Here is an 18,948-nt window from a genome sequence, read left to right as displayed (position 1 = left end):
AAACATTTATTAATGTTTAATAAATGAACATTTAATAAATAATAAGTAAATAATAAATCTTTATTAAATTGCTTATTAACACCTATGTTCACCTTTTGAATATAACTGTTGCTTCTAGTAATTATGTGTCTGATTTTTAATTTCCAACCTATTTTAGGGTTCATTTTAAGCCAGCCATATAGTCATTTTTAATCAATAGTTGAGTTAAATAAAACTACCTAGCAGGTTGGTCAAATATTTAACCCAACTGCTGGGTTAAAACAACCCAATCACTAGGTTTGTCCATATTGTGATGTTAATGAATGTTTCCCCCACAAATAAATAAAAAATTACTCAAAGGTCCTGTGTTCACCCCAAGAGAGAGAGAGAGAGAGAGAGAGAGAGAGAGAGAGAGAGAGAGAGAAAAGAAGCTTCATTCAGTGTTTAAAAAATATTTTTATTAGCATTTTTATAACTTTAATTGTAAAATACACAGTCTATATACAAGCATTAATAAAAACTTGACGTTGTCTTTTTGTGGTTCATGATGTATAATTGACAACCATATCAGTAAAGACCACAAACTGCGATTGCTAGTGCTTTTTTACATTTTAGTCCTTCATTTCACCTCCTTTGCTGTTTTACCAGGGTAAAAGTCTACTCTTAAGAGTTAATTCTACTTGCATCAAGACAAATGAAGCCATTTAAAAGCCAAACTGCAGTCGTCTTTGGGAGATTTCTCATTTTCAAAAGCCAGTTAAATAACTTTTCACAGTATATATATATACAAAAAATGTTATGCTTTAAATTCAAATTCATACAAAAAATTGGTACAGTTTTTAATGTAAACAAAGTTTTAAAGAGCATCTAAAAATAAAACAACAAAGTGACAGACAAGTACACAACTATTATAAAACACAAAAGCATAGTCCCATCACTTATAATGTCATAAATAAAAGTTTCACTTGGAAGCTACATGTGAAGACAAAGTCCTTCACTTGTCAGACTCTCTCCAGCCTCGAGCGTTTCGGCCAAACTTATAGACAAGTCTACGTCCATCCACCCGCTCCAGGATCTCTCGTTTATAATAATATCTTTGGAGGTGAAAACAGAGGAACATGTGAGAAGCTCAGGAATACTGATCAGAATCCTTTAAAAAGTTGCAGAACTCCAGGGAAGATGTTACCTCATTGCTCGACTGAGTTTCTCGTAGGTCATACTGCTGTTATTTTTCTTCTTGCCCCAAAGCTGAGCCACAGCTTCCGACTTAAGGAAGCGAAAAACCCCCTCGGAGCGATCCTCCCATTTGATTAGGCCAGGGTTACGCTCGGGGTTCAGGAGAATGTCTCGGATGAAACTCCCACAGGTGCGTCCCACGAGGGTCTGTTGAAATATGAGATTGTGTGAACGTAGTGAGATGAGAAACCAAAGGAATCTAAAGCAGTTTCAAGACTTTTGGCATGTGCTGCTGTCAGGTTCTTCAAAGACAACTGCCGGGTGAAGCTCAGGACAAATTAACAGAAAAAAAAAAAACCCTTTAGGGCAAGTAAGATATTAAAAACCTGTCAACTTACTATGTCTTTTGACTTGTGACCGTTTGGTATCTGAAATGAGAAAATTGAAATGAAACCATATTTATTAAAGGGACAGCTCACATTTATTTTTGGATCATGGAATATTTTGTGAATAATAACTTCAGTTTTGGCTTTCGAAGACTATATATCATATATGATCTGTGCCTGAAAGCTTGATGATTACAAGGTAGGAAGGCATCAAGGCATGTAGCTTCACTTCCTGTCAACTGAAATACCTTCATCTGATCGATTTTCGAAAGCAGCGTAGATGTATCCTTTGCTACCTTTGATATCACCACAATCATGTGCTTTCCAATTTGGTTGCGGTTGGTGTTCAGTTTGTGTGTAAATGTACATATTTGACCAATTTTTTCCACTTATGTTATCATTTCTAGTTGAGAAATTAGTACTGTAGTACTTAAATATTTGCTTAGTTATCACTAAAAGTCTCTCTATTTTGTTGTAGATCATTAAACCGTTACGGTGCCTTAGAAGTCTGTCCGAAATTAGTTTTGTGAGGTACCTTCAGGGGAAAACGCTGCCTGCAAAGTTGCAAAGCGAGGCAACAAGTCAGCTGCCTAAGCTTTCAGACGCCATTGACGGAATTTTCCGGCTTTCCTTTTTTCAATGTACAGAGTACAGAATCTCCAGATCAAAACACATGCAAAGGAGAAGCAGAAACAAAAACATTGCTTATGGACGTTGCAGTGTTTAAAAAAAAAAAAAAAAAAAACCCTGTGATTTTCATTTTCATTTTTGTTTAAAATGTAGCTATTTTATGAAACTTAACTACATTCAAGAAGCTTCATGAAGCGTTGAAGCGTTATGAATCTTTTGTTTCAAATCAGTGGTTCGAAGTGTGTATCAAACTGCCAAAGTCATGTGAACTATTGAAATTTCGAAACACTTATGACGTAACGAAGCCTCGTTCGTTTACTGAAATCACATGACTTTGGTGCTCCGAACCACTGATTCGAAATAAAAGATTAGTAAACCTTTGAAGCTTCATGAAGCAGTGTTTTGAAATCGCCCATCACTAGATATTGTTGAATAAAGTCGTTATTTTGTTTTTTTGGCGCACAAAAAATATCCTTGTTGCTTTATTACATTAAGGTTGAACCACTGTAGTCACATGAGCTGTTTTAAATATGTCTTTAGTAGCTTTCTGGGCATCTGAAAGTGTTAATTATCTTGCTGTCAATGCAGGCCTCACTGAGCCATTGGATTTTTATCAAAAATATCTTCATTTGTGTTTCGAAGATGAATGAAGGTCTTACAGGTGTGGAACGATATGAGTAATTAATGACAGAATTTTTATTTTGGGGTGAACTAACCCTATAAGGGTGCTTTGATGACCTGTCCAGTTATTATTCATTTTAATGTCATTCTAACTATGAATAACTATGAATATTTGTCAATAAAAATATTTATTTGTAAGCGAGTTAAAATTTGGCAGACGCTTCTATAAAAAGCAACTTCTAAAAATAAAAAAATGATCTGATAATGCATTAACTGGGAATTGAACACATAACCTTGTTGATACACTAAATACATTTTATTGCAGCAGGATTATTTAACAACAAATAAGCATTAACATTATACCACGATACCAGGATAGAGAGGAAGCAATACTGTTTTTAGGATTAGCTTTAGTACAATTCAAATTAAGATCATTCACCTGGACTTGAGGGAGCCGGTGAGGCCAGTATGGTGTTGGGCTGGAATGAGCTTTTGATATCAAACAGTTCTGAGGAAAGAGGAAATATGACACAATAATGTCAAACCTTCAGGTTAATATGTGCATAGGTAAATAAATAAAAACACATACATGATCTTGTTTTCAAAGGAAAAACGTAAATCACAAAAAAATATGTTAAATCAATTTCACAGGTACCTGAAGTGCTGTAAAAGCTTGGTTCTTCCTTGAAGGCTAGGCCTGAACATGGGAAATCTGCTGAGGAAATGAATGTACATGGTTACAAAATGGTGACATACGAAAAGTCTATAATTCTTTGAAGAGAATCTGTAAACTTCTCTGTTTTCAGCAAAAGATATGGCACAGTGTCAAGTCACTGGAATCATGTGAACTTTAAGCTAAAAGGATTAAAAAAGCTTTATGTGTGGTTACTCACCATCTATTTCTGTTTTAATGTCTGCTGGGATAAACATATCTGTTTGACCATACTGACCTGTGAGACATTAAGAAAAAAGAAAATGAGTGTCTAAAAATGTCTCAAAAACAGACTGCATGTTTTGAAATGACTATCATCAAATTTCCAAGTCATTCCCGCATCATGTTGTCTTAAACCAGTTTAACTTGCTGGTATTGTTCTCACATGTCACCTCTGCACATTTTTCTGGATTTTATTAGGTTCAGTAATACACTGTTATGGAAACCGTATAAAAATGATAGCACTGACTGTTTATGCACCTCTGGGTCTTGTTAGCAGCACCCCTCTAGAGTCATTATAGCATAGTACATAGAAATGTACAATCCATTTCACATATTTGTTTCTCTAAAAACATGGGAATATCTAAGTGTGAATTTTCTCATGAAAATGACTGCACAATTCCCATGTACTATAGCATAATGAATCCAAGAGGGACAAATGCTCAATGACTGGACTTTCCAAGCTCATGCTTGTGAGAGTTCACTATAACAAACAATCATTTTTCCACAAAAGAATGCTTCAAGTGATTAAAACTGGTATCTCCAAATGGCAAGTTCTGACAAGGACTTCATTTGACTTCAATCACTTCATTTGAAAAGTATAAAACACACCGTCATACTACTTTTGTAGAAGCAACTCGATGGACATGTTCCTGTACTACCATTCTTTTTAAAATTACTTTTCGGCCTTTCTGCCTTTATTTTAATAGGGAAACAACTGGATAGGAGAGAGGAGAATGGGATCAGAAATGGACCACAAGTTGGGACTCAGGTCATCCGAAGCACTGTTGCACCCACAAGGCTATGGATCATACCTGGATTATCAACCTTTATCTATCTTGAAACAACATTCCTATAGCAAACAGTCGGAAGCTAAACCCCAAGACTCCTAACCATAACATACTCTCGTGTCAGAGGGAATCAAAGAGAAACTACTGACTGACAAGATGTCCTAACCCAAAGTCAACCCTTAAACCCAACTGTAACAATCTTGATATCTGTTTGATAACACTGTTGGTCCAGGACCAACAACATTGTTGATCCAGGAACATGTTCTACATGACATCTTACCGTTCCACTTGAGGTCAGTCAGGCTCTGGAAAAGTATAGAACCTACGGATCCGGCCGCCCGGGTGAAGTCTTGGAAGCTCATGTTGCACAGTTGCCTCCCGTCAAGGTCAAAGTTTTGGAAAGGAATGCTGGTGGCATCAATTTGGTGCATGTCCAGCGTCTGTTGGAGCCATTCCCACACCTGGTACTTGGTCCAGTTCTGTGGGTGAAGATCCTGAGACCAGAGCCGGCTTGTGTAACTGGATGTTACCATTGAAACTGGGGATGCAAGTTGAAGTAGAACACATCTTAAAACCAGGTGGAAACAAGCTTTCTTTTTCTCTCGCTTGCTCAATTTCTGGGATACTGTACAATTTGTGAGCATCAGGGAGCCGCTATCATAATGCGGGAGACTTCTGAGAGGTGGGATGTCTGCTTTCTGGTTTATCTAGAGGGCACCAGATAAGACTAATAACTCGACCAGAATGAAGTGAAACGGTTCTATGCTGGTTAGGACCTGTTCAAGCTGGAGGACCAGCACAATCATGGTGTTTCCAGCTGAGTTTGATGGTGAAGCTGGTTGACCAGCATGGTCTTTGTTGAAGAAGGTTGACTAAGGAAGTCTTGCTGGTTTAGCTAGAGCAGAGGTCTTCAAAGGTCTTCGTGATCCCATGTTTCAAACTTTAGTTAGTGTGTAATGTTGTTGTTAGAGTATAAATAAAATCTGTAAAATTTTAAAGCTCAAAGTTCAATGCCAAGCGAGATATTTTATTTAACAGAAGTCGCCTACATCGAACGGCCAGTTTGGACTACATCCCTCTACTTCCTTCTTTAATGACGTCACTAAAACAGTTTTTTGACTAACCTCCGCCCACAGGAATACACAAGAGGTGCGTTTGTAGAGTGTGTTTGTCGCCATGTCGTCGAAACGCTGTTATTTTCATCCCCCAGTCCAATCACCGGGTCTGATTCCGGCTCAAATTGATAGGGTAAAATTAAAGACATGTTTACAATAACACTGAGCGCGTGCATCTCCACGTTATGGTAAGAGGCGTGACTTTTCCGGGCACGGTGCGCTCAGAGCTGTTGAATCACAACACAGGAACCGCTGGCACAATCAGAACTCGTTACGTATTTCTGAAGGAGGGACTTCATAGAACAAGGAAGTCATCAGCCCGTTTTTATGACAGTGGAAACAGCGGTATACAGATAAGTAAATTATGTGAAAAATACTGTGTTTTTTTACACGCGAAACATGAACACATGTTATATTGCACACTATAAACACAATCAAAGCTTCAAAAAAACACGAAAAACGGGACCTTTCAACACTTCTCCTGGAGACCCACTGTCCTTCAATGTTTATTTCCAACCTGCTTCCACACACCTACCTATGATTTTCAAGCAATCCTGAAGACATTGATTAACTGGTTCAGGTCTGTTTGATTAGGGTTGGAGCCAAACTCTGCAGGATAGTAGGTCTTCAGAAGTTGGGTTGAAGATTTCAGCATCACATGTGAGGGCACCAGATCCAAAACACAATATGCTATTGAACAGCTAAACTAGTCTTTTCAGCAGTGGTGAAAATTTTATGTATTGAAGAAGATTCAGTTCCACATTGTAAAATGCGTACATAAAAGTACTACACATGGTTTCTAGATAAGTATGAATCACTTTCGCTATCTGTATCATGGTCCCCTGTGCATGCACCTGATAACCTAGTAACTCCAGCAGTGACTGCTAGAGTAAATGATTAACCTGCCAGAAATTATTAACGATAAACGAAACCAACAACCTAAGATATCAACTGGAATTACACTGGATGGCAGAATAATCATAAGTGCATCTTCGTAGACTCCTTAGTTAATGGTGTTTCAGATGAGAAAGAAATTTACCATCAGCACAGTTGTAGTGGGCCGTCCAGGAAGCAGGTAGCTGGTTGTCGACACTCACAGTAGCTGGGATACTCATTACACCGCTGGCCTGAAGGACCATGATCCAGTGCTGTTGAATACAGGATATGGAAAAGAAACATTATTTGTTGCCACACAACCAGAGATGTTCTGCAGCTTTCATCCAATGTAACTTTGGAAGGACCAACATGGACTAGAAGAGTCTATCTTAGCATCAGACATAAAGTTGATGCCTTATAGCTTGTTCCTCATGGTAGTCAACCAAACAACTGATTTTAGCCCAAAGCCTTAAAACTGCCAGCATTAAAACTCCCTACAGCACATTTTTGTAATAGTAAACATACACAGTTCATCAAAATGGACATGTAATTGAAGTATAGACGTTATACCAGTTTCCAGGTGTGATCAGTAAAGGAAAACAAAGGTCTTGTATGTTCAGAGGGGTAAAGGGAGGGGGAGAAAGTTGCGTAGGTGTCCTTCGTGCCACATTCAACCACACATGCAGATACATTTGCACAGGAATGTGTTATAGTGTCTAACTGCTTTGCATACATAAAGGTCCACCTGTCCTTCAGTTAAACAGTTAGATCAATAGCGCAGTCATACCTTGTATAATATGAACTTGTGTCAGCGCTATACAAAGCACTTTTTAAAATGTGAATGCATTTGTGTTGTAAGTTACAGGTTAAGCTGAAAACTACTGCACAAGTATCATTTCGTTTGATTTTGAAGTTTTTGTACATTGGAGCTCAATGAAAAACACGAGCATGATCTTATCCCGATCAATAATCCTGAAATGTTGATTGCCATTGAGAATGGGCACCAAATTCCGATCTAAATTATCCAGATAGAAATGTATTACCCCTTCTCAATGGAAAAGTGCCCAAGCAATATCCCTCGGCAACATTGCTCAAAATGTTGCGCCATGTATCGTCAAAAAAGTTAGGCAACTTAATTATGCAGCTTCCTATGATACCTCATAAGTTCAGTAAAAAAAAAAAAAATCAAGGATGGGAAATGTTGATTATAAATACACTTTTAAAATACAAATACAATAGTATTTTACGAAATATGTTATGTTTTTTAATGCTTTTATAGTTTATTGCACTGTTAGCTTAGCAATATGCTAATCTAAAACTCAAAAGAAAACAACTTTAAGTCCCTTAAGAAGTGATATTTTTGTAGTGCACTGACTTTCCATTTATGTAGCTGCTACAAATCATTCCTTATGAGGTTCAATGGCGTTGCTTCATGACCCGTTGGATTTTCTAACTTTATTTGTGGCCTCAAATGAGAAAAATAAGATTTTCACTACAAGTGTTCTTCCTGCAAAAAATTAAATTTAATGAATTAACATAACCTACACTCAACTATAGTATCTCACATGACATGTATCACGTGAGCTCCACTGATGGTAAACCCATTAGTAGACGAATCAGGACACTACTCGTTTGCATAAAGAGAAACCTTTCTCAGCTTTGTTGCATTGCTTGACATGCCTGAATCATATCATCAAAGTCAACTTCCGCTCAAGTTGTTACATCCGGTCGTTTTGACGCTTTGAGTCGCTTTTAGTGTGAACGTCCCCTTGGAAAGCCACCTAGAGGTTTTAGAACAGATAATGGTCATATCATACAGATACACATGTTAAAAAAACTCTTTTTGTGACTGTCAAAAATATAAAAAAATCTGATTCAGCAGGGCAACAGTGGCAATAACTGTAACCGAGACAACATTATGTACATGGAGCTTATTGACATTCCTGGGAAGGCTTGTAAACCAGTTTAGTTTGATATCTTAGTCAACTGTAGAAAATTCTCGTCTACATTAGTGTATGATGATGTACGTGAACAACCTAACCCGTGTTATCTGCTCTGCTAACAGACTATTGAAATCTGACCTATATTTGTCTTTTTATAGATCCTAGATCATCATATAAAAGTGGGGGGAGCTATGCTAACAATAGATAATGTTCACACCTAGAGCAAATAAAGGATATTGGAAACTTGGCATTTGTAAAAACTTTTAAATTTTCCTCCCAGATTAAATTTAAATTAAATGATTGTATTTTTTACAGTAAGTTGCTTATACTTAAATTTAACAAGTAATTACTATGTATGAATTAATTTGTGACACACAGAACTTTAACAGATCCCAGTTTCTAAAATATAGACATTCTGCATAATTGCAATTGTCATTAGTCTAACATAGCGATATGAATCTACTTTTTTTTGTTCAAAACAAAGGATCATTCATAAATCAAATTACTAATGAATTGCTCTTTGTCTCTTTTAACTGGAAAATCAGGTTGCCAGATTCTTTCCACTATTATGAAACTAATCTGATGTATTCCATCCTAAACCGGTGTGTTACTATGGTGATGTCTACAGTAATGTATGAGGAAAAGAAATCTATAAACGCATCGAATGTTTATGACATTCCATTCAGTAACTGACCCTATGAGCTGGGCTACAGCCAGTAAATATTTCCTTCCCCTATCATTCATAGAGCAATACGGGCCATTTACACTCAATTTGGATGTTTAGCAAACAGCATGCGAGGGGTATCCAAGTTTGTTTGGACACTTTCACACTTAAAAATGTATGAATGTCAATGCATTACATAAAAACAATCAAACCGAATGGCATCTTCAACAAATTATGATTTTCATTAAAGTTATTTCACCTTTTAAAGCAATTTTAGCAAACTTTTCTTCAACTGTTCCCAATTTAGTGGATGCATAAAGTCAGTTCCACTACATTAGTTTTGACCTCAAAGTGTCAACAGCATATCATTATTATTATTTTTTTGGTATCATTTAAAACCTAAATAATACTTTTCATTAAAAAGATAGTTTACCAAAAAATAGATAGATAGTTTGAAGAATGTGGTCCCCATTGACTTCCATAGTATTTTTTATATACTACGGAAGTCAGTGGAGCCCATCAACTGTTTGGTTACCCATATTCTTCAAAATATTTTTCTTTTGTGTTCCGCAGAAGAAAGAAATTCATACAAGTTTGGAACAACTTGAGGGCGAGTAAATGACAGAATTTTCATTTTCATGGATGAACTACCTCTTTAAATGTTTGACTTGAAAAGGTCACTTTTGCTTCCTTTTTTAAAAACAATTACTTGACTTCTAATCGTTTGGGTTAATCCCATTATTCCTATCAAACAGTTCTTGATTTTGAACCTGTTTAACGTGCATTTTGAAATTTGAGAATGCTGCATGTATGCGAGTTAATGTATAACATGTTTAAGCAAATGCAGCTTTATTGCTGCCCAGAGTAAAAGCAAGACAAAAGGGCACAAAATTATTTTTTAAAATTGAATGAATGTCACTTGTCAAACTTAACTGTTTTGCATCATCACTGAAGTGCATCAGTAAATGAAACCTGTCCTGCAGAGAATCAAAGAGAATTAAAGTGTGAAATATTGCTCACCAGAGATGTTGAATGTGATCCAGATGGACTGCTGCTGGTTGAAAGTTAAATATTTCTTTCTTTTCTCTCTAAAGTTTTCAGCGTCTGTATTGGAGAGAAGATTTCAGTTTAATGGAGTGACTGCGTTGTGTACCTGTGACACGGTTTAGGCCTGCCAAACTTCTGTGACAGAGTGTGACCTCGTTCACCAATGAGGATTTTTATTCCGTCTGCTTCCTGCTGCTTTGATTGGCTTTCATGGCAGGTATTACTGGGTATTTGCATACCGTAAAAAGGTACTGTTGTAAGTCACTTTCACTATGAACACACTATCAGTCTCTCTCTTTCTCTCTCTCTCGCCCACACACCCACCCACATGCTTCAGCAATCCTGCCAGTAATTAATCTATTGATGTTTAACAAGAACTGAACTATCCAGTTTTTACATTATTTTCTTGTTTTGAGTCGTAGGCTATAAGACTAAAATTATATTTTGGCATTATTTTCATGGCAGTTAAGCATATTATCATGCCAAAGATTTCTTTAGAATCATCATACTATAAATTAAATTCACTAAAACTTAATTGTTTTTGGCATTACTGTAATGAGAATGATTTTTTTTTTACACAGTACAGTAAAAAAAGCAAGAAAAAAAAAAGCAGTGGTCTTAAAAAAAGTTTCATTTTCTTTATCTTTATGTTATGAAACATGATCCACATTTAGCTACAGACAGCTTCAATCACATATACATACACACATATATATATATATATATATATATAAAAGTTTGGGATCGGTAAGATTTTTATGTTTTTAAAAGAAGTTTCGTCTGCTCACCAAGGCTTAATTTATTTAATTAAAAATACAGTAAAAACAGTAATATTGTGAAAAATTATTACAATTTAAAATAACTGTTTTCTATTTGAATATATTTTACAAAGTAATTTATTCTCGTGTTGGCAATGCTGAATTTTCAGCATCATTAATTCAGTCTTCAGTGTCACATGATCCTTCAGAAATCATTCTAATATGATGATTAGTTCCTCAAGAAATATTTGTTATTATTTCCAATGTTGAAAACAGTTTTTTTCAGGATTCCTTGATGAATAGAAAGTTCAAAAGAACAGCATTTATCTGAAATACAAAGATTTTGTAACATTTTACACTACCGTTCAAAAGTTTGGGGTCAGTAAGAATTTTTATTTTTATTTTTTTGAAAAGAAATTAAAGAAATGAATACTTTTATTCAGCAAGGATGCATTAAATCAATCAAAAGTGGCAGTAAAGACATTTATGATGTTACAAAAATATTGTACACAAATATTTTGTACAATTGTAAACAATAAATGTTTCTTGAGCAGCAAATTGACATATTAGAATGATTTCTGAAGGATCATGTGACACTGAAGACTGGAGTAATGATGCTGAAAATTCAGCTTTGCCATCACAAGAATAAATTACATTTTAAAATATTTTCAAATAGAAAACAGTTATTTTAAATTGTAATAATATTTCACAATATTACTGTTTTTACTGTATATTTAATTAAGTAAATGTACCCTTGCTGAGCAGACAAAACTTCTTTTAAAAACATTAAAAATCTTACCGATCCCAAACTTTTGAGCGGTAGTGTGTGTGTGTGTATATATATATATATATATATATATATATATATATATATATATATATATATATATATACACCTGTTCAACTACTCATTAACATAAATATCTAATCAGCCAATCACATGACAGCAAATCAATGCATTCAAGCCTTGTTCAGATTGTCAGTCCAAATCCGATTTTTCATATTTAGCAAGTGTGAACAGCAATAATAATTAGAGCAACATTCATATGTGGATTGACACATGTCAGACATTGGTATAGGAAACATGCTGAAAGTTGCTGCAGAAACAAGGCTGTGCCTCCTCCTGCTTCCAAAGATGTAGTAGTCCAGTGAGGTGGCTACATATTTTTATATTTCAAATAAGACAACATCTGTATTGCAAACCCCTCCACATTGCTGCTGTTGTTCTTGTTTTTGGCGTATGTCTAACAACGCAACGTCATTGCCATAGAAACCAATGCAAATATTCTGGAAAACGAAAGAGTGCCACAGGTCACACAAATCGGATCTGAACAGTTGCGATACACAATGTGGACAGCCAATAATTTAGATCAGATTCCAAATTGGATACACAAATAATCAGATCTGGGCTGACAGTGTGAACATAGCTCGGGCTGGTCTGAATCTTTCAGAAACTGCTGATCTACTGCTATATATATATATATATTTCTTTTATTAAAAACATATTTTAAAAAACTAGCAACTATTTAGTCACATGCATAAATTACAATTAATTTTAAAGTTAAACACAGGGGAAAGAAGGACAACATCAATGTAGCAATAATTAATCTCAAAATAGTAAAAAATCTAAATACTATTGAGAATCTTCTATAAGACCCATCATTAACTTCTTACACCTAGACAACCTGTTAGTATAAGACAAAACAACCTCCTCACATTGCAAACACCATTGTCTAACAAAACATGATCAAAAACAAGCCGCATGCTTCCTGATCTCAGTTCCATATGATCGAGTTGAACATGCTGATTCCTTGATCTGAGGTCTGAACGTTCACTGACATACACAGAAACAGCAGGCCGTGAATGCTCAGGTTAGCGGGTAGCTTTATGCCTTTGATTAAAGAGTCTCTGAAGCTTTAAGACATATAATGGGTAAATCACAGAGGAACTCTTCTTCACTCTGACTCAACCATATGTGCTGGATATTATGTACATCTGTGGCCTCACACACTTCAGCAAATGCAACATCTGCACACCAGCTCTGCCAAAGCAAAGCACGAGAAGCTGTGCGGTCACAGTTTGAGACATATAGCTAACAAACATGTTTGCATTGTTTTTAGTAATTTTGTCGTGCTTATCTTGTTATTTTAACATAAGTTGTTATTTCAACATAATAAGTTATTTCAACATAAGTCGTTATTTCGACATAATATCTCGTTATTTCGACATCATAAGCCGTTATTTCAACATAATATCTTGTTATTTCAACATAAATTGTTATTTCAACATAAGTCGTTATTTCGACATAATATCTTGTTATTTCGACATAATAAGCCGTTATTTCAACATAAGTCGTTATTTCGACATAATATCTTGTTATTTCGACATAATAAGCCGTTATTTCAACATATCTCGTTATTTCAACATAATATCTCGTTATTTCGACATAAGTCGTTATTACGACATAAGCCGTTATTTCAACATAAGTTGTTATTTCGACATAAGCCATTATTTCAACATAATATCTCATTATATCAACATAATGGGCCCTATTTTAACGATCTAAACGCAAAGTGTAAAGCGCACGGAGCAGGTGCACTCAGGGCGTGTCCAAATCCACTTTTGCTATTTTAACAACAGAAAAACGGTCCGTGCGCCGGGGCGCATTTTTGAAATGGGTTGTCCCTATTCTCTTAATGAGTAATGGGCGTAACGTTCAATAAACCAATCAGAGAGTCATCTCCCATTCCCTTTAAGAGCGAGATGATAATATCTTGTTATTTCGACATAATAAGCCGTTATTTCAACATATCTCGTTATTTCAACATAATATCTCGTTATTTCGACATAAGCCGTTATTACGACATAAGCCGTTATTTCGACATAAGCCATTATTTCAACATAATATCTCATTATTTCAACATAATATCTCGTTATTTCAACATAAATTGTTATTTCAACATAAGTCGTTATTTCGACATAATATCTTATTTCGACATAATAAGCCGTTATTTCAACATAAGTCGTTATTTCGACATAATATCTTGTTATTTCGACATAATAAGCCGTTATTTCAACATATCTCGTTATTTCAACATAAATTGTTATTTCAACATAAGTCGTTATTTCGACATAATATCTTGTTATTTCGACATAATAAGCCGTTATTTCAACATAAGTCGTTATTTCGACATAATATCTTGTTATTTCGACATAATAAGCCGTTATTTCAACATATCTCGTTATTTCAACATAATATCTCGTTATTTCGACACAAGTCGTTATTACGACATAAGCCGTTATTTCGGCATAAGTTGTTATTTCGACATAAGCCATTATTTCAACATAATATCTCATTATATCAACATAATATCTTGTTATTTCGGCATAAGTTGTTATTTCGACATAAGCCATTATTTCAACATAATATCTCATTATATCAACATAATATCTTGTTATTTCGACATAAGTTGTTATTTCGACATAAGATCTCGTTATTTCGCTATTTTGACATAATTTCTCATTATTTCATCATAAGTCATTATTTAAAGATAATAAGTCATTATTTCAACAACTCGTTATTATATATAAAGTTTAATAAATTTACTTAATAAAGTAAATTTAATATTTTAATATAAAACTTAATATCTTGAAATAAAGAAATATATTATGTTGAAATGATGAGTTATGTCGAAATAAGGACTTAATATGTAGAAATAACGATATTATCTCGAAATAACAACTTAAGTCGTTATTTCGACACATCTCATTATTTCAACATTATTTCGACATAACTCATTTCAACATAATATATTTTGTTATTTCAAGATATTAAGTTTTATATTAAGATATTAAATTTACTTTATTGAGTAAATTTATTAAACTTGATATATAATGAGTCAGTTTTTGTTGAAATAATGACTTAATATCTCGAAATAACAAGATATTATGTTGAAATAAATTATTTTGTCAAAATAATGAGATATGTCAAAATAACGACTTAATATCTCAAAATAACGACTTAATATGTCGAAATAACTAGATAAGTTTTCCTTTTTTCCCTCCCCACCAGAAGTTTTCTTTCTTCCGCCCACCATGTGGTTCAGGGCTTCAGTACTTGTTTAAAATTTGTTTAATTTATAATTTTTTTATTTATTTTTTATATTTTATTTCAGTTAGTTGCCAAACAAAGCAACAGGTTTTTTTCCTCTAATATTTATATTTCATTTTATTTCAGCTTTACTTTAAATAAGGATTTTTTTGTAAACAGATTTTAGTTTGGTTAACAATAACACCACTGGATATGAAATATGAAAAGTGGAATTTTAGAAATAAAATGTCTTTTTTATTGTACTTTATTTCTGTAAGATATGAATAAAGCAAAAGCAAGTGAAAAGAAAAATTCATCTCACAATAGTAAAAACAAATCATATCTGTGAATACGTTGTGCCATCTTATTACCTTTAACTGCCTATTTTGATTTACTGGATTGTCTACATTTCACCTGATACATTTGCAAGACTCTGAGCTGAAAGTCTTCTCAAAGTGAATTGTTTTCGTTTTATTTCATTGTACTGTTTCAAACTCTGTCAAGATTAAATTAAGATCTAATCTAATGTAGCAAGGTTTAGATTTAAGATCAGTATTTAAGCTGAGTCATGAGGAGCCGTTGCCAGAAAACCCGTTTTGAAAGCGAAACGTCTGTGAAGAAGGGCTACAGCTCACGCACTCATTAAAGACGAGAAATCCTTCTTTCCTTCCTTCCCTTCATTTTCCCCGATCCCTTCATTAGGCTCTCATCAGCACGTTCAAAGCTGTCATCTTTAATATTTCACACGAGGTGGAGAAAGAGACAGAGAAAAGAAAGAGAGTGGATGATTTTATTAGGGTCAATTACAGCTACAAATGACAATTTCTCGGGCTAAATTGCAATTTTACGTCCTTTTTGTGAGAGAACAATGACTATGTAATTAGAGTAATGAGCACCGCATCAGCCGAATGATTTGTGCTGAATGAAGGGATTCTTGTGTGTGTGTGTGTGTGAGAATAAGCACATGTGTTTTCCACACTTGTCTATTTGTTGAACATTGCACGTGATGGGTCGAGTAATTACACGTAATGTCTAATTACACCAGTTGAACTGGAGAGTCCTATGTTGCAGTGAGTTATGACCATATGCATCTGAATTCCCTCCTCCTGAGCAACTGCATTTTGGGAGGAGTGGGCCAATGAGCATGCAGTTCTTCTCCAGGCCACTTGATGGCACTGTGCGCTCACTAAAGTGACGCCACATGGCTGGAACAGCACAAGTGCTTGTTTAAAATATGAAAGCTGTCTTTAAACCACTACTTGGCATGTAGTTTTTCATTTGAGATATATATTTTTAATTTCACTTGTTTTTACTTTGCAAGTTTTACAATACAAAGACTTGCCATTCTGTGAACTGACCTGTGAGAATGGTAAATGGTAGAAAATGATTTTCTCATGTAAGTGAAATTGCACATATTTTAGAATCAAAACAGAGAATAACCCCAAAAAAGAAGAACATTTGTTATGTGCAAAACTTAACCACAATGATTCAGTGGTGTGTGGGTGGTTTCCAGCGTGGTTTTGTGTGGTTGCTTATAGAGGCCCAAATCACAGAGAGCCCAATGCCAACTTTCTATACTATTGTTCCCTATATGAGTCTATCTGGGTTTTTTCAGGGATGCATGATATTTCAATACCATATCTGCCGAGTTAATAAATAATTGAAAGTACGTTAAATTGTATTAAACTTGTAAACAGTAGTACTAAATTATTTAAAAATCAATTATTAAATGAATATATTAAAACACACACACACACACACACACACACACACACAAAAATAAAATAAAAATATAAAATAAATATTTTAAAATGGTAAATAGTACAAAACTTAAAAAAATCAACAAAATATGAAATAAATATAAATTATAAATATAAGATATAAATATTTAAAATGTGTAATGCTAAATTAAAAATATAAAAATACAAATCTAGAGATATAAATTATAAATGTAAAATAAATACATGAATATAAATAACTCATAATGTTTTATTATTATTACTTATTATTATTAATTCTCAAGAAATCTGGAATAAAATAATTTTTATTTAGACAATAAAATATAATTTTACTGTTCACCACAAATAATTATTGCTTTATTTTATCAATAGACTGATCCATGCCACATGGTGCATTCCTTAAGTTTCTTTGCCCGTTTAATCATCGTCAAGGTCAAAATCTTAAGTCTAATCACTTAGAAACATAATAGCACATCTTTTCTCAACAATCTGCATGATTTGAAGTATGTAGTGTGCTAGTTATGTATTACATTTTTAAAACTTAAAGGGATAGTTCACACAAAAATGAAAAATCTGTTATGGTTTACTCACTCTCAAGTTGTTCCAATCTGTATACATTTCTTTGTTCTGTTGAACACAAAGGAAGATATTTTGAAGAATGTTTGTAACCAAACAGTTGATGGACCCCATTGACTTCCATAGTACTTTTTTTCTCTCCGTATTATTGAAGTCATTGGTGCCCCACAACTGTTGGTCACACACATTTTTCAAAACATTTTCCTTTGTGCTCAACTTAACAAAGAAATGTATACAGGTTTGGAACAACTTAAAGGATTAGTTCACTTCAGAATTCAAATTTCCTGATAATTTACTCACCCCCATCATGTCATCCAAGATGTTTATGTCTTTCTCTCTTCAGTCGAAAAGAAATTAAGGTTTTTGAGGAAAACATTCCAGGATTTTTCTCCATATAGTGGACTTCACTGGGGTACAACAGGTTGAAGGTCCAAATTGCAGTTTCAGTGCAGCTTCAAAGGGTTCTACACGATCCCAGCTGAGGAATAAGTGTCTAACAAAATGTATTTATATACTTTTTAATCACAAATGCACGTCTTGCACTGCACCACACCACACATTACGTAATCACGTTGGAAAGGTCATGCGTGACGTAGGCGGAAGTACCGATCCAGTGTCTACAAAGCGAACATGCAAAGACTAAATCAAACGGTCTTTACAAAAAAAGGTAAAACAACAATGTTGGATGATTTTAACCTTTAAATGCACGACTGTTTCGCCAATCATTCTTACATATTCGGGTCTTTATCGACCCGGATCTATATCTAACACGGAAGGATCTCTACCTGTCGCGATAATATAAAACTCCTCTGATATTAGAGTAACAATTACAGAAGAATAAAATAAAGCATATTTTGTTACCTTTTGGAGCTTGAAAGGGTTCAGTTTGAGCAGATGTTTTATGCCATCATCACTGTCCTCGTTAGAGCTCATTTCCCAGTAAATTCAGCAAATAATAGGCTAGTTTTATGTTTGAGGTCACGAATATGAGCCCATTCGCGATCTCAAACGTATTCTCAAAACTATATAATTTTCAACATCTTCAAAATCAATATTTCGATCGCTAACAGCTTCACCAGATTCATCCAGTAACAGTTACAGTCATATTTGATTGCGTTCAGTACTTGCTCTGCAGTAAATCGCTGAGCCATTTCATGTTTTTCTTATTATTTCATTTTCTGTCTGAATGAGTCGTCACTTCAGCATTGTTTATCAGACATTGCCACCTTGTGGAATAAAGGTGAATTGCACTTATTCTGTCATCTAAGATTCAATTATTGTTGTGCAGAAAACATATACGTACTCATACACACCTCGGGTCATTAGCGACCCTATACAATTTTTACAAAAAAATGAATACAAAAATAGGCATTCTTTTATAATTTTATGATTTTTTTAATTGTTATATTCTTTATAATGAATTGATTGAGGAATACCAAGAAGGTTGATATCTAACTTTAAAAAATGAACGAGGAAGAAGGTAGTGACTGACCCGAGGTATGCATTTAAGGGTTAAAGTTGGAGGAACAAAATGAGATGGAGTTTCCAATGCGATTACGTAATGTGTGACGCATCGCAGAGCTAGTGCAAGATGAGCATTTATGGTTAAAAAGGGACTACAGGGGC

At 34.4% G+C, this 18,948-nt stretch overlaps 1 protein-coding gene across 1 annotated transcript; it reads right to left on the bottom strand.

Annotated features, from left to right (window-relative positions):
* Positions 1 to 415: 415 nt before the first annotated feature.
* On the bottom strand, positions 416 to 8,304 carry ehf (ets homologous factor). The gene is given in 10 exon segments (XM_048159072.1): positions 416 to 1,073; positions 1,166 to 1,335; positions 1,337 to 1,362; positions 1,554 to 1,583; positions 3,232 to 3,300; positions 3,448 to 3,507; positions 3,686 to 3,742; positions 4,795 to 5,052; positions 6,669 to 6,777; positions 8,186 to 8,304. Coding segments are annotated over 10 exon segments (888 nt in total). The 5' UTR covers positions 8,195 to 8,304; the 3' UTR covers positions 416 to 973.
* Positions 8,305 to 18,948: the final 10,644 nt, after the last annotated feature.

This window comes from Megalobrama amblycephala, linkage group LG15 (assembly GCF_018812025.1).
Source record: "Megalobrama amblycephala isolate DHTTF-2021 linkage group LG15, ASM1881202v1, whole genome shotgun sequence".
Classification (NCBI taxonomy): domain Eukaryota; kingdom Metazoa; phylum Chordata; class Actinopteri; order Cypriniformes; family Xenocyprididae; genus Megalobrama; species Megalobrama amblycephala.
Note: the sequence above shows the minus strand (reverse complement) of the source record. Positions and strands in the feature narration are given on the sequence as shown.